Source organism: Cyprinodon tularosa, unplaced genomic scaffold (assembly GCF_016077235.1).
Source record: "Cyprinodon tularosa strain WSP-4 unplaced genomic scaffold, ASM1607723v1 ctg611, whole genome shotgun sequence".
Taxonomy (NCBI): Eukaryota; Metazoa; Chordata; class Actinopteri; order Cyprinodontiformes; family Cyprinodontidae; genus Cyprinodon; species Cyprinodon tularosa.
This window is the reverse complement of record NW_024039354.1, coordinates 411,059-433,433: the sequence shown is the minus strand read 5'-3', so window position 1 is coordinate 433,433 and position 22,375 is coordinate 411,059. Positions and strand designations below refer to the sequence as shown.

General features: G+C 38.8%; 1 protein-coding gene across 1 annotated transcript; it reads left to right on the top strand.

The window, feature by feature from the left end:
- Positions 1–1,680: 1,680 nt before the first annotated feature.
- Positions 1,681–18,811, top strand: pdzrn4 (PDZ domain containing ring finger 4). The gene is made up of 8 exons (XM_038307504.1): positions 1,681–1,973; positions 2,566–2,668; positions 10,747–10,845; positions 12,773–12,835; positions 14,888–14,989; positions 15,190–15,309; positions 15,999–17,063; positions 17,174–18,811. The coding sequence occupies exons 1-8, from the start codon at positions 1,681–1,683 to the stop codon at positions 17,744–17,746; spliced, it is 2,418 nt and encodes an 805-aa protein (XP_038163432.1). The 3' UTR covers positions 17,747–18,811.
- The last annotated feature ends 3,564 nt before the right edge of the window (positions 18,812–22,375 follow it).

Genomic DNA, 22,375 nt, shown 5'->3' with positions numbered 1-22,375 from the left:
CCCAAAATCAACCACTTTTTTAAAATGAGACTCTAGGGGTTTTTCAAAACACACCCCACAGCAAATTTCAAAATAAAAGCCTCCCATTGCCACTTCATCTACTGCCCTAATAACAGGGGAAAGAGTGATTTAATGATTGGAAAGTCATCAAGTATCACTGCTGGGTCTGACCCTTTTCCTCAACACACAACCATGCTAGACTTTCAAAATAAGACTCCAGTGACCCTACAAAATAAAAGCCTCTATATTATACTTGTGTATTAATTGATGCAAATGGCTCAGCATTATGACCCAAACTCTACCAGCTTGTTTCTATTAGACTCTAGGGACCTTTTCAAAACATACCCTGGAGTGAATTTCACAATAAAAGTCTCCCATTTACGCTCTAACACAGCATCTATTCACCCAATAACATGGAAAACAAGTGATTTCATATTTAGAAATGGATTCTATATCACTGTTGGGCATGACCCTTCCCTTGAAACACATCCATGATAGACTTTCAAAATAAGACTAAAGGGACTCTACAAAATAAAAGCCTCTTTCTTACATACACTCATTCATTGTGCCGTATGGCTCATAGCTATGACCCAAACTCAACCAATTTCTTCAAATTACACTACCAAGGCCTGTTGACCACACACCTCAGTGCATATTTCTTAATCAGGTTCTAAGATTTACACTGTAATAAAGCATCTGATAACCTCGTAACATGCAGCCTAAGCCTGCCAACGGTGCTGTCATCAACACAGCAGCTCATAACATGCAGGTTAGATTTTTTGATAAATTCAGCTCCTTAAGTTTTATTAGCTCTCTTTTTATAAGCTTCTCTCTCTGTCCTTCCTGTGCTTCTTATGGTCAGTCTTGTACTTTGGTGTGTGGATTTTCAAGCTTCTAAGGATGACACTGTTTTCTCTATGCTGATCAACTGACACATTTTAATTAATTTCACATTTTTTTTACAAGTCTTGACATTTCCACATATGATTTCAGACTTTAATACTTTTTATACATATTCAACATTTATCTTCCTATCCTTAAGCTACTCATTTTTGTCTTCAACTAGTTAAGATTCAACTTTTTTAATGTTTATGTTACTGTTTTTGCTATTTTATTAAACTTCTGCATATTTTTTCCAATTTTGGCTTGATTCTGCTCTCTTTCTGGAAAGGCATTAAGCTTTTCTGCTTGCTGTTAATTCATAACATGTCTGCCATGTTTCTGCTGTTGGCTTCAGCTACTTTTAAGAAACTAATTAGACTTTTTTTTGCTATTCCATACCATTTCAGCAGCTTTGACTTTCAATTTCAGCCTTTTTCTGCCATTTTAACCTTACAGCTTACAGTTTAGCGTACAGCATTCACACTGCATTTTCGCAGGAAATGCAACTTTTTCTAGTTTTTATTAAACTTCCCCTTTAATAATTTACCTAGTTCATGCCTTAACGGGTGCCATTTAGATCCTGCAAATAAAATGTAGATTACAATGTGAAAAGAGATGCTGCTGGATAGCACAAAGGATTTGGACTGATACTGTAATTTCAGATAGAACATTTTTCTTAACAAAGTTTCAAAGAGAGGCAAACATCTGCAACATATAGTAAATAGTTTTCTATCAACATGAAGGAGAGGTCAAGGTTTTTTAGAGTTTCATCCTCTGCTCATGCTGACTTGTTTCATTATGGTCTTTTGTTCTTTCTCACCCAAGGTGAACGGGCGTGACTTCTCCAAGGTTGAACATGACGAATCAGTGGTGGAAACCATCAGGCGAGACCCCATCGTTGTCCAAGTCCTCCGGCGAACCCCCACCAGAGCCACTGTTGTGCAAAGAAACACCGGTTCCGCACAGGATGTGTGTGTGGTCGATGTCTGCACACAAACAGACATCACCTTTGAGCACATCATGGCATTGTCCAAGCTCCGACCGGCTACCCCGCCAGTCCCAGACATCTGTCCATTCCTGCTCTCAGACAGGTGAGGGCAACCACTTATTGCATTTATTTTATAATAACTATTCAGCAGCTCTTCAGGGTAGAAACCCAGCAAAGCCCAGCAGTGTGCTATGATTATGCACTGCCAAGCTGGCATGCAGTAATTGCTTCACTATACCACATCCATTTTCTTTAATGAAGGCTTTTGCCAGACGATTAAAATCCAATGGACTGATAGAGTAGGCAGCCTGATACCACATCCATTCTGATGCTTTTTATAGAACTTTCCTGGATAGAAATTAATTAATTTTACCTCATAAAACTACAGATTCTACAGCCTTGGTCAGTAATTACAGAGAGGCAGTCACACGGTCAATTTTCAGAGTTCATGGTTTTAATGAGGGGAATTGTTGCCTGGTTAGTTACAAAATGAGATGACTTATTATAAGGACTTGGAATGCGGGGAAAAAATATAAATAACTGCTTGTAACGTCTGGTTCATGAAATTTCAACAAAATGTTCTATATTGCAAGTTATATAAACAGATCTTATGTTATCCACACAATAGCGCATGTGCATATGGAAAAGGAAATCCTGCAGATAATCACAAATTTAATTTCCTTTCTTTTCTTTAGCTGTCAGTCCATCCACACCATGGAACATGAGTTTTATGAATGTCCAGAGTACCTTTCTAATACTACAGCAGACGTCGAGAGGACTGAGGAATATGAGTATGAGGTAGGGTTACTCTTCATATGCATCTCTTCAAAACAGATTTCATACACTTTGGAAGTTTTCATAATTCTTCACGTTCCATTCACAAACCCTAAACTATTTTATTGTGATTTTATGGAATCAGCTAACAACCAATTATCATAGGAAATCAAGATGTATAGTTGGGGGCCTTTTTCTTAACTCAGTTGTGTCCACAATGGTACACCTCAAACCATTTACATCCTACTTAGTTAATTGGGATTACCCATGGGTCGTCCAAGGCTGCTTCATTTGTATAGCACAGTTCAGTTCAAAGACAATTCAAAGTGCTTTACATTAGAAATAGATAAAAAAATAAAATAGAACAAAAAAATACAAGCAGAAAAAAGGAGGTGATGATAAAAATCAGTATCTACTAACTTATGAATTCAGCACTCCTTTAGTGAATGAAGCTGTGGATTTAAATCAAATGAAGATAGAGAAAATAATGTTAAATGCTTTTTGTGTGGATGGCTTTTTAAAAGCTGTTAAAATTTGTCCCTGGAAGGATTGTTTCCTCATCCTACCTCCATCGTAGACATCGACGAGCAATTGCCTTTTCTCCCGGCTCCTCCGCGCTGTCTGCCCACAGGTTCCTTTGATCCCCGGCTGTCATCCTTCCATCTCCAGCAGTTAGCCTCTAGAGCAGGGGTCGGCAACCTTTTTAAGGCTGAGGGCTACTTCGTGGGTACTGTGTCATTGGAAGGGCCACCAATACTGACCTAGGAACTGTAAGAGTCAGCGTCCACCTAAACTTCATCCATAATAAACACATATTTATTAACTTTTAATTTGTTATTTTGTTTTTAATATTGTCATTTTCTAATTTCTAAAAATGCTAAAAATACTCTATATGGTTAATATGATTAAATTATCTATAAATTATCAAAAAGAAGAAAAACAGAATAAAATTTCATGCTTAGCCCACTGGTGAGGTGTTCTGTTTTCAGAAGACGTTGAGGACATTGCATGTGGTCTTTGAGGTCCTTGGTGAATGCGCGTTCTGCGTTGGTGACCCCTGCTCTAGAAGTTAGTCTAGGCTAGCTGTAGCCTCTCTCTGCTCATTATCCCTGGGTGGCTTTTCAAAACTACTGCTGTTCTACTCCAGGTCAGCAGTATCCTCTCCCCTACCTTCAGCATTTTGTGTCCGCAGTAGACTTATCTGATCTTTTGCCATGTTCCTCTGCTCTGCTCCTGAGCTGCCTTATCTCCCCGCTCTGATGTGCTGTCTGCCCAGCGATCTTCTGCTCAAGTTCTTTATGGCCAGAGGGGGGCACGGATGGCCGCCAGTTATGGTGCTCTCTCCCACGTTGTTCTCACACTGTGAATGCTGTGTCCCCTTAACTCTGTTGTCCGGGTGTGTTGTGCCCCTGATTTAGGCATTCTGACTTAAACAAACATGGAACAAGCGGAAGTGAAAGATGTGGGTCCACTTTGAGAAAAAAACTCATCAACACCACAGGGACGCTTAAAATTAGAGTTCATAATGTCCGGACATGAAAATCGGACATTTTCCGAGTGCTGCAGATTGACTGGTGTAAGTCTACTAATAATGCTACGTTCAGACAACAAGCAGCAGGAGCAGCAAAAACACTTTTTTGATGCTTGTACAAGTTTAGTTCTGATGCGCGTCTGAAGCATCTTTGGTGCTCTAGCTGTGCGGTCAAAAAGCAGCTGAAGCAGCCCCTGCTTCTTAAAATGTGCTGCAGGACCTTTTGCTGAACCTTGATGCGTAACAACCATTGACTTTGCCTGTTAACTAGCTGCTTCTGCTGCTTTAAGGGCTGGTTATACTCCCGCAGCAGTGTGTAGCAGTGAGCTTGTCGCAGGTTTGACGCAGACATTTTTGATTTATGCTCAATATTGAAGCACGTTCTGCACTTATTCCATGCCAAAACGCAAAAGGGGAAAATCACGAACTAGCTGTGGTTCTAGATATGGCCGAGGCAGTGAGAAAGTGGGGGCAAGTTTGTCCGATAACGGAGGGACATGAGGGCGAAAAAGATTGGGGCTCTAGGTGGAAAAAGGGTTCCAGCCTTCTCACACACTTCACTCTTCTAACTGACCAAACTTCATAAGTCGTTTTCCGCAATTGCGGTCATACAAACAAGCCGGTAAAACACAAAACAGGAGATACGCATAGTGTAGAACGGATGTAGATTTGACCAATCAGAGGCATCCTGTCTGCGGCACTGTCTGCGGTCACCTACAATTTGGGAGAGGCGCAGCGTCTGCGGAGGGGGCAGGGACGTCTCTGCGTTCACCGCGACACCTACGCAGACGACCTAGTTTCAAAGTGTAAATCAACCTTTAGGTGTGAACGTGTGAACATAAGATTTCAAGCTTCATTGTTGTCATGTTATTTTTCTGCTAAGCCTGCTTTGCCATTCAAAACACTTCACTATGTTCTAACATGCACCATCTACTGTAAATGCTGGTTTCAAAGGATTCATGTTACTGAAAAATGACAACTAGGAATCCCTTTTGCTTCAGGAGAAGCTATAAAGGTTCCCAACTACCCTGCTAATAGTATCCTTTTTCCTTGACTTGACGGTGGAAGGAAAATTTGTATCACACATTTAGTGGTACTTTTTGTTTTAGTATAACATTATAAGAAAGCTTAGAAATGTATATATAACATTTACTTTAAAATGTATCTCCTCGAAGCCCAGGTTGACCTTTCATGTAATATTTCTGGAGATGCTTTGTGTCAGTTAGATGATGTTACCTCAAGGCTCTACTAGATTGAAAGTGGGGGCTATTATTTGCTTTGTCTGTGTTTCTGTGTGGTTTAATAGGCCCTTCCTGGTTCAGTGGACTGTGTTTTTGGTTATTAGGATTCCTTTTGCTGCTGGATTTGGCCTTTGACCTCACGGCATGGCCTCTATGAAAGGGCCCCAATTTCTGATCAGGGGTAGGGTCGGGAAAGAAGGGATTTGTGTGGTAGTAACAGCAGTATCAGAACAACAACATCTGTACAAAGTTCACTCAAACACCCCCCAATTGCCAGACATGCCCACACTAAATCAGCTGTTCTCGCTTTACTGAGTCCATTCATGTGTATCTGACCGAAACAAGAATGGTTTTCCTCTTGCAGAAAGCACGGCTGTCATTCCCAGGAACATTACTTCTAACTGACAGGTTTTACCTCACTTCAAACTGATTGCCCACATGGGTACGGCTGTCATAATACACACGGTGGTTCTGCCAAATACTAGACAGCATGAGTTCTGATTTGAAATACATTTGTTTCAACCACACTTATATATCCAGTCCCTGTGTAAAGCTATCTTTGAGGCTAGATATAGTTTATTATGGACAAATTTTGCATTTGTGCAATTTAGAAAGTGGAAAAAGGGGATTAGACTGGAGAAAGTTTCTGTTTGGAAAACTGTTAAATTTTAATTTGGTCTGTACACAGATGCCAATTCAGATTTTCTATTCATCGCATCTTGAAAACCACAAACATTATCTCAAGTAAACCTGTTTTTAGGAAAACGGTAGTTAAGCGTTAAGAACTTTAAGTTGAAAACAAGGTTGAGTACTTATGTATTTAAAAGGGTGGTATAGGGTAGGGAAAATGTTTTTCTCCATAAAAGAATTCCTCTTTTATGCTGTTTTGTTTCACATTGAGATTTCAAATATGCAACATAATTAGTAACACGGAAAACATTAGTGAGGTAAAGAACAGAGGACTTGTCATTTAAAAGGCCCAGATTAACACAATTTATGGTTTAGTTTTACTAGTTAATCCATGAAGTTATTACTGACGTGTGGACAAGGCCACAAAATGTGATTACTTTAGCATATTCTGCAAAGCGGATATTTCTGTTTCTGTATTTTCTGTTTAGATGGAAATTATTCGGTATTCGGCCCCAATGGATTAGCAATATTTGAACGCTGAATAGCCAAATTATCTCCCATATATTTAAAGCTGCTTACACCTGAACCAGTGAATCGACGGAACAATAAGCAAGTAAATGTTATGGTTGGCAATATTAGAAGTTGAGTAAGGCAAGGGATGTGTTTTAAGCCAATATCAGATTGAAAAATTTTTCCCAATGTAACCCTTAGTAACAGAATGACACCTATTGTCATTGTAGCTTCAGATTTCTTGTGTATTTACAATATATATCTGGAATATAGAAAGGATACCTTTTTTTAGTCTTGTAAAAATAAAAAATAAATTATGTTATAACACTCCAGCTGTGCTCTATTTAGAACACAAAGTCTAGTAATCCCTTGCAACCTTTCAGACCACACAATTTGCATCCGGTCCATGATACAGATTAGGATTGTGTCTATTAAAAAGCCGTCTGTTGTACAACAAATTCATAAGCTCCTTCCAGAACCCAACCTTTGAAGGTCAGGGCTGTTTGCACAGGGGGGTCAAATGCTGCAGAAATTAATTTCTTCCGCTGTCAATCTCTGCTATCATTGTTTCTCTTGACAGTGAAAAACTGAGAGCAAGTTTAATTTTTTTTCCTCCCCTCCACCACGCTCAACCCCCTTCCTTACCCAACGTTCCATCCCAAAACCCTTCTTTCATTTCATCATAGAACTGAAATGGATTTTGCAGAGGGAGGTTAATAAAGATTACCCCTAGAGTTATCTTTATATGATTACCTTAATACACAGCAGAGATCAAAAGGAACCAGCAATGAGTAGGACTAAATTTGGTAAAATGTCCTGTGGCGGGTGTGCAAAGACATGAAAGATATATCCTGTGTGGCTCTTCTGAATTGACTTAGTTTGAGATTTGCATCTTTTCAGTTAATTGCTGTGCAAAACCCAAGGTGGAGCTGACAATGCGACAGTTAAGCAATATGTATAAAGAAGATGCCATTACTTCAATGGATTCCGTGCTGGAGACATTTCCGTACAGCTACAAATATACAAATATCACCCAACTGTCTATAAAACAGTGTGTTGTTTGCATCCTCCATGTTAAGATTTAGTTAAGATTAAAACTCTTGGCATAAGCAAAAGGAAGTTTTTATAAAGAAAAATAAACTGATATACTGTGACATACACTAAGAGCAGCATGCTGCAGGAACATTCTCATTACCACAGAAAGGTGGGTTTTAAGTGCTTAGAGGACTTGAGGCTGCTGTCCAGAATATAGCATATGTACTCATTAATTATTTTTTAGACAAGCTTTTTAGAGAGAAATGGTTATGAGAACCTCAAATCATACAGGCAATTTAAGTCCATTATATAATGCTATCTACAAACTAGATATTTGGGTACAAAATGGCTGAAACACCTAAAGTTAAGTTGACAAACCTTACCTATTCCTATCAATCAACCACAGATTTTCACATTAGTGAAAGGCAATGCCTACTGCATTCGTAGAAACACCGTCAAGCTCTGCTCCAAGTTCTTTGAGCTAAGCATACTGAAGCAGAACAGAAACGGAGTTGCTCCATATTTTGACAGTGAAGGATGCTGATGTTCTGTGGAGCTACAGACAATGTGGAACCATTCTCTTAATTTCATCAACATAATTTATTTGCTCCGTAGGGTGGAGGGGAGTTTACATGAGTGGAGCAGAAACGGAGGACTCAAGAATTTAGGGTTCAGATAGAAGTCAAGCTCACAAGTATGCTCCCAAGTACTACAAAGTGTGTAAATGGGTCACTCCAAGCTTAGGGAATCTCAGGTAAATTAGCTGATAGGAGGCCACCTTTTTGATCGAGGAATTTACAAAATTATGCAATGTATTTCACAGTCAACTATTGTTTGTATCACAACAAAGTGAACAGATAGGAAAACCACATTACTCACTCACTATATAGAATATCATGTATCATAATGACCTCAGAACGTTGGACCCAATATAACGCAAACAGATTAGGATGATTTTCCACTGGCTTTATTAATACAAGATCCAGCGAGCAGCTGGTCATCAGGGGAGGATAACCAGATTCTCTGGTTAAGAGTTCCCAGAGGGAGGGGAGGATTTCGGGAGGGAGGTTGTCCACCGCTTGCAGCCGTAGCCGCTTCCAGAGCTCAGGGTGATGACGAGCTGGCGCCAGCCGCTGCCGTGGAGGCAACAGTGTCCGTGAGGCAAAAACTCAAATATCCAAAGGCAGAAAGCAGGTCAGAATCACAATCCCTGAACAGTTACTTGAAACATTAGACTTACTCTCACCAAACATCTGGAATAATCTGGTGCCGATGGTAGGTAGACAGACAGCATACATAGCAGAAGGAACCAGGAGAAAACGATAAGCGTTAGTGAGCCGCCAGGCAAATTAGAAGGTGAAATGAAACTGCCAACCATCAGCGCCAAGACCATGACATCATAGAATAGATAAATGCAAAGTTAGCAAAAGTCTGCATCTTTCTGCAGAGCCAAAACCTAGAGCAGTAGAAATTACAGCTGGTTCAGGTTAGCTTAACAATAAAGCATAGAGACTTTCATGGTACTGCTTTCTGTGACAAAGAAGCTGTGTCTAAACGAATCATGGTTTTTCTGTCTGTTACTCAAGTGGTTTTGAGTTTGGTTGCCAGGATTACATGCATGAATGAATTGTGTTATGTTTAAAGTTTAGTGGTGGGACAATGATGCTGGGTTGTGTTTCAAGGATTAGCATATTTCCCTTTTTTCGGTAAAACAAGCTGTTCAGGAAGCAAAGACCTTTTAGACAATTCCCTGCTCCAGACCATGTTGAAATAGTATAGTTGAAATGCAAGTGTACTCAAGAGAACAAACTAAAATCTATAGGGCCATGAAGAAGTGGGTGTAGGATAGAGAACTGGTACTCAGGCTCACTATCCTAACTGCTATAGGTGTTTCCCTATTGGCACATAACTGACCTACAAATTGCTGATTAGCAGGATTCTACAGCTTAATGACATGGTGAGGAGGTAATGCAGTCATTTGAACAGAAATGTTAGAGAACAGGTTTGTCACATAAAAGAACAATAGGCCCAAAGGTCCAGGTTTTATAAATTTCATAGTTAAGAACAGTCAAATATTTCTGTTGTGGGCAGCTTCACGTTAGCTACCTCTTTTTACAACCTCGAAAAGGTCAAAGCTGCGTATTATCTTAAATTAAGAGAGTTTGAGTTTTTAGGATTTGATTGACATTGTTCACACATTATATAAAAGGATAATAAATTGGCTTTATCATAATTCCAACCTATAACCTTAAACCAACAAAGATGCCTGTGCCATCTTTGTTCTTTGTCACCACTGCCGGGTAGTGACAGCAGGCTGCTGTGACAACAAATCCCATGTTCTTTGTGAGGAGAGCTCTCCATGCAAAGCATTCCGGGATATATCTGCTTGTCTAGGGACCATGGCTGATCAATACTTTTTAAGGTGCATTGTGGGGAATTTCGAGTCCACTACTTTGTCATCCACTAGACGTTCAGATACTCATCTAGAATGGCGTAACAACTATATAGTGCCCTATATAGTGGTTAGGGTGGACATTTAGAAACGGCCAATGACTCCATAAAAGCACACATGCCGCATTCTGACAACAACAATTTAAGCCCTTCACTGAAAAAACAATCTAGAAATTAGTCAACATTTCCTAAATTAAGTGGATTTACCCTTAATTAGAGTAGGTAGATAATATAATTTGTCAATGGAATTAGTAAGTTTACTCTTAAAATAAGATAATTAGATAATATGCACTTGAAATGAGACAATGCAATTTGTTTTTTCTTATTTTAATTTTAAATTGTCCAAGTGTCTCACTTACCTCCTCAATTCAAGAAAAAATGTTCTTTTTAGAAAAAATTACTTTTTTCCCCCAGTTTTTTTTTCCAGTGTTTTATTTGCTCTTGGCATGTTTTTCCCAATTTTTTATTTGAATCCAAATCTAAAAGACATAAGTTTAACTGGGGTGCCCAAAAACTGGGGTCTTAAAACTCTTTTTGTTGAAAATGGAACTTCTCTAGCCTGCAGGACTTTTAGAAATGTTGCCTAGGTGTTAAAAGACATGCTGTGTAAGCCAATCTGATCAACCCGCACAAGCGTTGAACTGCATTCAGCTATCGCAAACAGAAAACAATCTATAACATATTTATTTTTCTTTCTTAAACAGGAAGTGGAACTCTGTCGGCTGAACAGCCAGGACAAGCTCGGTCTGACTCTCTGCTACCGGACTGATGATGAGGAGGACACTGGTATTTATGTCAGCCAGGTACAGAGAACCCACTAATAAAACTTTTATGAGAGAGAAAAAAGTAAAAGAAACGTTTTTTTACGACTTGAAATTTAAAGTCACATGACAGCGAGTAAAAAGCCCACTTAAAAACTCTTTGTTTTTGGGATTTATTATTGGCCATTTCTGAGTAAGAAGTTATCAGAGGATTTCATGAAATCCCAGACACATTCGTTCATTGAAAGCCGAGAGCGAATTGAACTAAATTATGGAGAAGAAAAAAAACGTTATCCTGCCAAACATAAAGTCAGAATGAGACACGCATGGCCTAAAAGGAAGTCAGGTTTGTAATGTGATTCACTTCCTTCACTTCTCATTTCTCACTCTTGAACATGTTATTCTTTTAATTAGCTCCCAGCAGCAGCTTTCTCTTTCCATCCTGCACAAAGTTATAAATTACTTATTATACCATTTACTGTCACTCATCTAAATACCAAACACGCAAAGCAAGACAGGAATACATTACAGAGATTCTCCTAATTCACATGAGTGTCAGCTCAGAAAATAAAAGATCCCCTATTGCAAGAGTGTCGATAAGGGAGAATGCAAAACTAATTATTGAGGTATCCAAAAGAGAACCAAATGAATGACGGCATTCTGGAGAATTTAGGCAACAGGAAATAAATTAGGAAATCATTCAATATGACTGCAGGTGCAATTTTAATCCTATTATGAAGAGAAAGGCAGGCTGTAAGGTGGCATAAGAGCTGCTATGAGGATTAGTTCCCAACAAACGAGCATGGATGGCACAATTACAATAGTCTATTCAGCTCCTTTCAAATTACTTGTTTGTAAATATAACACATTTGATCAAATTACAAACGATTATGTATTATAATGCTATATTATGTGTCAGACCAGATCAAATTGGTGCATAGTTGTGAAGATAAATAGGTTTTCATTGTTTGCATTTTATTATTTGTTATGAAACCCTTATTTTCTACTGGTTCGTTTGAAATAAAGTTGATAAAATAATTGATTGATTGATCCATTCATAAAATCTCATGCAACCAAAAGCTATCAGATATCACACATGGTGAAGAAATGGGGGATAATTGTATATGAATGTTTGTGTTTCTTTCTTGTATCAGATTGCAATGAAATAAACTAACATCCATACATATTTAAGCACGAGGCCCTATAATATTTTTAGCTATTTCTGTGTCTTTTTACTTCCTTCTCTTGAACCTGACAAAAAGGTACAAAACTGATAGGGACAGGCTTTTGCTGTCTGTATAGCTGATAGGAAGGATGCAAATGTAAGTTTTCTTTTTCATTTTTCTACATATATGGATAGTATTGATGCAACTCAGGGAAATGCATTATTTTATTTTAATCTTGATACTTTTTTGTTTTCCTTTTTCATGTTTTTTCACACCTCACTGAGACTATTGATCTTGCACGTTGGGAAAACAACAAAGTTTAAATCAGGGTTGGTGTAGCACATGTGCATATCCGCTGGGATGCCTTTGAAGATTAGGATGCATTGAGCTGTTCAGCCAAACATGTACAGAGTTCAAGCCATTTCAAATTTTCTTTTTTTATCTTAGTCTCTCATTGTTTTTTTTTTTCTAGTTCTGTCTGCAGCACGAGTGACATCCCTCTATTTTTATAAACACCTCTGTGTTAACTCTGTGTTTCTTTGTTACCATCCTCTGACACTTGATTCTGAATTAAACCCAAGTACCTAGAGTTTGCAAAAAGCCAGCCTTTAACTTTTGAAAAATGCCGGTTTGAGACTGAGGTTGAAAAAGGTATTGTTTGTCTATAGGGAAAATTTGTGTTTTCTGCAAACAGCACACATCAAAGTGCAGTTTGAGCTTGAAACATTGCAGCTGTATTTCGGAGAACACAGACACACTCAAAGACCGTCTGTCAGCATTGATTTCTTGGTTCTTTTGTGCAGGTGGAGCCAAACAGCATAGCTGCTAGAGACGGACGCATTAAGGAAGGAGATCGCATTTTGCAGGTAAAATATTTAATTTCAGAGACAACAGTCTACAATCATCAGGTTATATCATATTGTTCCAAATGTAATATCTATCCTTCAAAACTACAACAGTTTAACTGAAAAAAAAATCTAAACCAAGTGGAATAAAAATTCTGCAGATACATTATCCACCCTTGTTGCTTAACCTGAGAATGAAGTAAAACCAGAGAATACCTGAGCTGCTGCTGTCTCGGGTCTGGGCAAGGATATGTATATTTAATCACCTCGTTTTACATGGAAATTGAAGTCCTTAGTTGCAGTTTTTCAGGCACTACATCATCTCTGAAAACACTTCCCTGCTCTGGCTCTCATTATGCAAAGCTCTCCATGGGGTCACAGACTCTGAGTAGCTTTGTCTTAACAACGATCTGTGGTTATTAATCTAACTGGAGCAGAAACACATAAACAAATGATTTTGGTTTAGAAGATGTGCTCCATCTCAGCGTTTATGCCTATTTTAAAGCAGATCAATAATGTTGGTGAATAGGGTTTTTATGATTGTTATTGCAGATTCTTTTGACTTGTTTCTACTGAACCAATGAAATAATAAACTGAAAATCTTGTCATTCTGACATCAGCCTTTTACATAAGCCTCGATTGGCATATGTCACCAACCCATCAACCCTAACACGTATTTACTTGCTAAGTAAATGCGCATAAAGTAATTTCCCTCTGGGATTATGTAATTTCCCTCTGGGATTATTAAAGTATGTCTCATTCTGATTCTGATAAATTTTTCTATCTACGATTTTCTCTTACATTCAACAAATATTATATGCCCTTTCAGTAATTTGGTTTAAACTGGTGTGTAAACATAGCAAGTTACCAGTCTTTATTACATATGCACTCCCTACTAACGCACCAAATAAGGAGTACTGGATGACTTGTGCAATTAGTGGGAATGTTTTTGGTAATCAAGTAAGATTGTGTATAGAAATGTTTAATGACAAATAGTGTGGAGCGCCCGTCACTGCCTGTCACGATGAAGACGTTTGGAGGGGTTAGAGAATTTATTTAGCACATCCTACAGGGAGGCACAATATGCAAAAGCACTGCACAAAGACGGCAGGTATGATTGCTTTGTGGAGAAGATGCAGACAGTTTTTGCCCATTTATATGAGAAGACTTGAGAGTAGATTCTCAGTGGAGTAGCTTCTAGCATTTGGATCATTCCAACTTTCACAGTTTTAAATCTGGAAACAAGTGATTTAAAAATGAACTTCCTGTCCGACTCACATTTATTCATTTTGTATATTATGTCTTCAATTAATGGTTTGCAAGGCAAGGTTTTGATGGGTTACTGTATAAAACCTCGAACTTGAATTGCAAAAGCTTCCTGGATGGGAAGAGAAATGTCCTCAAACTTGGAAAAAAAAGTCCAGTGGATTGTTTTTTGGATTTGCTAAGCTATTTCCCACAAATAGGTGTAAATTCTCTATCAAAAACTTCAAAAAGAGTTTTCCTATCATTAGGTTTTTCTTAAAATTGGAATTATCTGTTATCACTGCTTATCTCTGCAAATTAAATTCTTAGTAGCTTTAAGTCCAGGCAGAGACTCCAACTCATCTTTATTAATTGTATATTGACCCCTGAGTATCTTCATTCTCTTGGTGCATTGTTTGTTTCCTCATCCTGAATGAATGATTGGGGGGGACAAAGCCTGCTGTACTCCTGGCCTTATTATCTTCCCCTGACTGCCCCATTACTCTAGTGAGCAAAAGATGAACGCCACCTGTCAAAGAACAGTTAATTGTGTGTCTGGATGGTGTGGCAAGAGCAAAGTTCTACAACTGACTCATTCATATTTTGAGAAAGTGGAAGCACAGCGGAGACATAAAGATAAATTATAAAAAGAAATTTGTGAAAACAAAGTCAAATGGAGTAAAAATTTATTGTTTGGGAAAAAACGAAGGTTTTAGATTCCAAAAAGATTGATTAGCCACGCAAATGTATACATTTTCTCCAGTTTCTTTTCTGTTGAGGATATTATGATAATCCTTCTGAAATAAAACGGTGGTCTTTGGTTTGCAGATAAATGGCTTTGAAGTGCAAGACCGGGAGAAAGCTGTTGCGTTGTTGTCAAGCGAACAGGCAAAGAGCATCACACTTCTGGTGACAAGGCCAGAGATCCAGGTAAACACACATACACACCTACGCAGCCCTCTCGCCCTGCCTTGACAACCTGTGTCATGTCAGATGAAAGCACCTGCTTCCAGAGAGCCTTTTGCTTTTTTCCCCCCTGTCAACGGTGTTGTTTAGAGTTCACAAGCACACATACACAGACAGTGGTACAAAACCTGAGGAAGGACTCTGACAAGATCTTGTGATTACAGCTAGAGGAGGAGGCAGTGTGGCTGGATGATGAGCAACAACAGCTTGTTGAAGAGCTGAAGATGGAGATATTAGAGGAGAGGAGGAAGCAGATGGAACAAAGCTTTGAAATGGCAGATAAGGTGAGGTTGTTCACAGAGCAAAGCAAATCAAAGTGCAATAAATGTCCAAAAGAGAGATAACTGAGGAAGAACGGTGAAAGTCAACATTTGATGTATGGCATCACGGCATCATTCTTTATAAGGCTGTGGGAAATTGGAAGTCCAAGCAGAAAAACCTTTGCGCATGTCATTCTTTCCATATATTACTAAAATCTTGTATTGATTACTTCACCGCGGTAGTTTATTTCATTCAGTTTTAAGTATACATATTTAAGAGTAACCTTTGGGATAAATGAATTTGGCTGTATATCATTGGTAAAGGTATTGATCATTGTAACATATAAACTATCTTAAATCATGTGTTTGTCAATTTCTCCAAGGTCTTGTTCCTAGACCTCACAATAAACTAAAGGGTTTCACTACGATCAGAAAAATGCCGAACCAAGGCCAATTGGAAAACTTTGTTTTTTTACTGATTACATGATTTTTTTGCTATGTCCAAAATTTCTAAATTCACATTGAACTATAAACTCTCTAAATTTGGCATTAAACATAAATATTGCACAGGATCAACTCTGACATCCACAATGTATGCTTATGTTATTTGTTCTTCCTTTTAAACTGTGACTAAACTACTGATGAAATCCTTTACTCTTATAAATGAATTGAATACCCAGCAATAACAGGAGTCCTCTTCTCTTTATTTAAAGCTTCAATGTGATGGGGACATTACGACAGATACAGCAACCTGTTCTTCCAACAATCTTGACAGTGGATTTGGGCGCAGCACAGACAGCCCTGAGCACCAACCTTTATTGGCAAGACTCTATAGGAGGAGTCCAGCCCAGTGTCTAAGGGATCGATGGCAGTCAGAACATCAGCACAACAAGCGAGGGAATGCTGTGTCACACGAAGCCCAGAGCACAAGAACCCATTCAACAAGCCAAGGCAATGAAAGTGTAGTTAGTATTCGCAATGGTGGATGTGGAGTCCGAGGTTTAGAGAACTGCTTTCAACAGCTCTTAGAACTCAAGTGCCAAATCCGTAATGGAGGTGAATGTGGGGTGTACTCTATTCGACACAGTATAGAGTGTAGTCTCACTGGACAAGGTGGACGGGATGGAGAGAGTGAGAGTGAAGGTGGCGCAGCGAGAGGGGTAGAGCAGGAGTTAAAGATGCTAAACGAAGAGCTTCGTAGTATTGAATTAGAATGCCAGAGCATTATGCAAGCCCATCAGCTACGACAGTCTCAGCAGCTTGAGCAATCCCACTCTGCACCCTGCTCACCAGGAATGAACTTTAAAAATGCACACAAGCCACACGGGAGGCTGGATGATATTCATGAATACCCAGAGAGATCTGAAAGCGATAGAGTTCGTGAGAAGGACAGCTCTAGCGCCTACAACACAGCAGAGAGTGCTAGGTCAACCCCACTAGGAATGGAGAGATCCCCTGATCATTCCCTGCGGAGAAAAATAAGCATCACCAACCAGAAAAACCTCAGACTGGCGTCTACTGCATCATCCAATCCCATTCCTATTCCCAAGCCTCAGGGTACACATAATCCTTGCAGACCAGCAGATCAAGGTCCAGTTATCTCTAGCAGCCCTGACCAGAGCAATCCTTCACGGTCTGAGTCAGACCCAGCACTACCAGCTGATGATGAAAGGTGCGACAAAAAGGGAAGGAACAGAGACTCAAGGAGAGCTCTTCCCTATGGGGTTTCATATCAGACAGGCACTTATCATGGCCAGGGGGGATCCAAACAACTTCAGGTTTGTATTATCAAAAAAATATTTCCATATAAATCTTCTCTGAGTAATGCATTTGTATATAACTTTGTGCTGAACACCATATTTTTAATAATTTGTTTTTATTTTTGCAGAGCTATATGCAGCTGTTGCAGCAGCACTCCGCTCTAGAGTACTCGCAAAGCCAACTGAGCCTCCTCAGTGTGTGTCGAGATCCTATGAACCGTAACGGACGAACAGGGGAGCCTCGCCTGGAGTGGAAAGTCAAAGTTCGTGCAGATGGGACACGTTATGTTGCACGTAGACCTGCCCGTGACCGTATACTGAGAGAGCGGGCACTTCGAATCAGAGAAGAGAGGAGTGGAGGCATGACCACAGATGACGATGCAATGAGTGAGATGAAAATGGGCCGCTACTGGAGCAAGGAGGAGAGGAAGCAGCATTTGGCGAGGGCCAGGGAGCAAAGAAAGAGGAGGGAATTCATGCAGAAAAGCCGTCTCGACTGCTTAAAGGAAGGACCAGTGAGTGGAGCTGAAGGCAGAAAGGAGATCAATATCTTGGAGCTCAGTCACAAAAAAATGATGAAAAAGCGTAACAAAAAGATTCTGGACAACTGGATGACCATCCAAGAGCTGATGAGCCATGGTGCAAGGGTCCCAGAGGGCTCTCAAGTTCACAATGCCTTTCTTTCTGTCACCACTGTTTAAAAGACATGTCAAAAACATGCCCTTGTTTTATATCAGCTTGGAAAACTGTCTTTCTGTGAAATTACTGCAAATCAAGAAATGTCAGTGGTGAATAACTGTAGCATTCCTGGAGCAGCTTTTTACCAACCGTTGAAGAATGTTCAGAAATGAGTACCATATATTAGCCTTTTAAGCTGGACCAAACATTTTGGTGAAGGTGGTACCTTGTAGCAAGTTGGTTTAATCAAACATGATATAAGAATGAACCAACAAACTTTATATACTCCTTGTTGTGTCTCCATTACAATCTGCCATCCTTGTGTTTCATATTTTATGAAGCAATTTTACTTGCCTCGTTCAAGTTGGCCTTTTATATTGGGAAGATTGCAGTATTTTTATGCTTTGGTATCTCAAAGAATTTTGTAAGGATTCTTTTTTTATGCAGAATGTCAATGTATTGTAAACGTTTATTGCAATTTCTTATGTATATGTTTATAAGTAATCCGATACTGTCAAGGAGAGACTATTTGATTGTACTATAGCTTGAGCTGTATGCCAGAGCAGCAAAAGAAGGAGAAATCCAAAAAAGAAAATCCCTGCTGGGGACAATTACTGTATGTTCTATTTGCATCAGATTCAGTGTTGTCTCGTAAACATATAGCAGTTTACAGCACTGAAAACCTCAATATGTCATCTGAAAGAGGAACTGAAGACATGTATTGAAAAGGTTGAAAAAATTACCTCATCTTATTCCTTAAAAAGAATCATCAAGAATTCGAATCCTTTTTAAATTAAATCATTGTGAAACTTTGAAGATTAATCTGTGTGTTTTGTTAAAATACTAATTATTTTATTTATAATGTTAACTGTTAATTGTATTTATTGTACATTGATTTAAAAGTCTAATTCTCTTGAAGTGGTTATCTTGGGGAAAGCAACAATTTTTAATGCACTGGATAAACTTTGTATTATATTTTCAGCTTTTCTGGGAAAAAATGCTTTTTTTTTACTGTAAACAAGGCCTCAAGTTCAGTAATTGTTGATAATGATGTTTGTAAAATTGAATAAAGAAAGCAACACAAAGCATTTCCCTCTTGTCCAAAGCTTTTAACCTTCTTCATATATTAATTCATTTGTGTCTTTTTATCCCCGCTTGTGAAAACACATTTGTCAAAATGCGTAAAAAAAAAAAAAAGTTCAAAATTTCTCTCAAAGACGCTAGCTAATTAGCGCTTGCCTCTTCCCTTGTTGTGGCAGATAAGACATTCGAATTGTTTTTGCATGGCAAGGCATTTCATTATTTATTAACTATAGTTTATATTAGCTTTTATTTTTGCATAATTGCTTTTTACTGTATTAATTCAAAGAAATTTCTACTATATAGACTTTTAATTGAAATATGTCTCTTTTTCTTCTTTAGTAGCAAAAAAGTGCAAGCTTGGTATCTTTTAAAGTTTTTTTGGTAGACAACTTAAAAAAAGTTGTTATAGTTATATAAAACTGATAGTGCTGTAGTCAAGACCGAGGTGTACAGAAACCACAACATGGCCAAGCATCAAGCTCAGAACCATTGGATGCAGTATTTGAGGCAGAAAGACAGATTTCTCAAAATGTTATTAGAAATGGAACCGCAGTGAATAGTGTCGGCATCTAAAGCAGGAAACACTGCTTGAGGCAGCAGGTTAGTGAACATGTCTATCTGTCGGAGGATGATAATGAAAACGTGTGAGTTACTAACATGGTCTTATAGTTCAGTCCGAGCCCAGAAGGCGGGCGGCACCCACAGAGTCCCATGTTCCAGAGGACAGGCAGGAGATCAGAACACAGACAAAGGAAGGCAGGTTAATCCAGAGGGTGAAGCCAAAGCTGGTGTCGAAGACGCGCTCAGAAGTCAGAACCAGGAGATCAGAACGGTGTTGGGAAATAGTTCAGCTTCGGTTCCCAAACAAGCAGAAATCCAGCGGGAGTCCGAAGATAGGTCAGGCAAACAGATCAGAATGGGGACAGGCAGACTCAGAATCCCAGAGGCAGAACAGGTTAGTATCAGGCAATCAGAAACACAGGTATGCTAGAGAACTCTCACCAAAGGCTCAAATAATCTGGCACTGATGACTGGTTAAGGGCCGGTTAAACAGATGCTGGGCGGAGATAAACAGGTGAGTGAAATGAATGATCAGACCTGACATCAGCACCGAGATAATGACACCAAGACCTGTAAGAGATCAAGACAAGACCAAGATATTTAGTGGCCAAGACCAAGACCATATAAGGCAGGCATCCCCAAACTCGGTCCTCGAGGGCCGCTGTCCTGCAGGTTTTAGAGGTTTCCTTGCTCCAGCACTGCTGATTTTAATTGAAAGCTAATTAACAGGCTTTTGCTCTACTGCAATCATTATAATCAGCTGTTTTAAAGCAGGGAAACCTCTAAAACCTGCAGGACAGCGGCCCTTGAGGACCGAGTTTGGGGATGCCTGATATAAGGTCTTCGTCTACAAATGTCTTGGTCTTAGCCTTGTCTCTGTAGTCCTTGTTCTCAGTTGGTGTGGTCTTGAATACAACACTACATTTTTGTAAAGTAACTGCCACTAAACCCCTCAAATTGGGGAGAAGTCATCACATTCTGCTTACTTTTTGTATCAGTCAACCCTAAATATGTCTACATTAATAACTAATTCAAAGAATTAAACTATTAACTTAACTAGATTGGTTGAATTTTTTTTATTTATTACACAAAGTTCACTAGTGTGGTCAATACACTGTGGTGAGCCCATTTTAATTGTCTAATCTGCATATTTAGTTGTTGCTTTTTCATAGTTCTTTTGTTTGTTTTTTGGGGGTTTTTTTGTAACGTATGTACCATATATGGTGAGGAAAAAAATGGGTTCTCCTTTAGAAAGTTTTCCTTAAGTTAGAGAAAAAAAATTTTCCCCAAAAACATCAAATCAATTCAATGTCTTATGCCTAATGGAACTCCTAGGGATTTATTTTACCAAGTCACAGCCATTAACACTTTTAATGTATTCATATTGGACATGACTGACAGCGTGGGGGGTAGGACATGTGCATGAGGAGTTTGAGAGGAGTAAAAGCATGTCCACGCTTTAAAGAAAGCATCACAGCTAAAGCATCAAAAAGACAGTGTTGAAGTCTCCTTTCCCCCTGTCAGTCTGTGGTGCCTGTCCACAGCCCACTGAACTGAGGAATTAATGAGACGCTTCAGGAAGGCATACTAATCACTGGGGCCTTTATGCATAATATTAAATAAGGTAAGCAATACATAAACTCTGCCTATCTTCCTCATACTATATCCAAGGCATTGTAGCATCTGTTTGACAGAAAGGTGGGAGCTAATAAGGAATATTGCAATCAGTTTCCAAGGTCCAAAGTAAAAATAATTGGATACATCTAGATGGGGATCAGTTATACACCAATTGTATTTTTAGACACAAACAGGCTTACACTTTTATGCATATTTATAGCTCAATACCCTAACGAGGACAGATGGCCTGATGCTGTGTATCCGAGCTGTAGCTCTTTCTAAGGCGCTCCGGGCATCACCTTCTATAAAATGTTTCATACATGTATTTAGTTCAGAAAATCAGTTTATCTGATATAAACACAGCAGGACAGTTTCATTATTTTTTGCACATGCATGGCATCGAAATTGTGAATAAATATCAGAAAACTTACTTTTAAGTGATCAAAAACACCTATATAACTAGATAAGATGAGTGTCGGTACCTGTAGGAGATATTCCTTGAAAAGCAGTACACAGAACTATTAAAAAAAACTGAATAAGGTAATTCAGCTTGTGCCTACAGAATTATATTTATAATAATTCTGCTTCTTTTTCCTTAAACCCATCGGCCTCAGCAAATGGCCGCTCACAATGAACCTGGTTCTTCTGGACGTTTCTTCCTGTTAAAAGGGAGTTTTTTCTCTCCACTGTCGCTACAAGCATGCTTGCTGTGAGGGATTCCCTTTGAGTCAAAAAGTCAATACAATCAACTAGTTTTCCTTAGATAGAAAACCTCAAAAATAATTAGACTGTATTATCTGGTTAAATTGTCTTAGTAAAGTGCCTTGAGATGACATGTGTTATGAATTATATAACAATATATATATAAATAAACTGAATTGAATACATGGCCTTAGGGTTGGAGCTCTTGGTAATTGATTAAAATTATGATAAAGCTCAACAACTTGCAAGCCTAAAGAGATCATTTGTATTGTTGTTGTTTTTTTTTGGCAGGAATAAAGAATGCTTAATGTCGTTATGAAACTATATCTAATGTTTATTTACAAAACTTTTAGAAGACGTTTAGCTTGTTGAGCGTACTTAATGTGCAGCTAGTGTCAGTCCAGTTAGTGAAACTGGTTGGTGCTCTGTTAACGGTTGGCAGAAAAACTAACAAATGTTGATACCAAACCAAGACAATGCAGGTAAATATTAGAAAATAAAAAAATAGTTAACCACTTCCACTGCTCACCTGTAGTTCAAAAATAATCCTCTTTGATGAAGTCATGAATGATTTCTTCTCATCTACATCAGCTCCATTTAAATTCCAATAGTTGACATGGAGCAGTAAGGTTGCAGAGATGGAGAAAAAAAACCTACCCCCCTTCTTTAATCTAACTACGCCTTTGAAG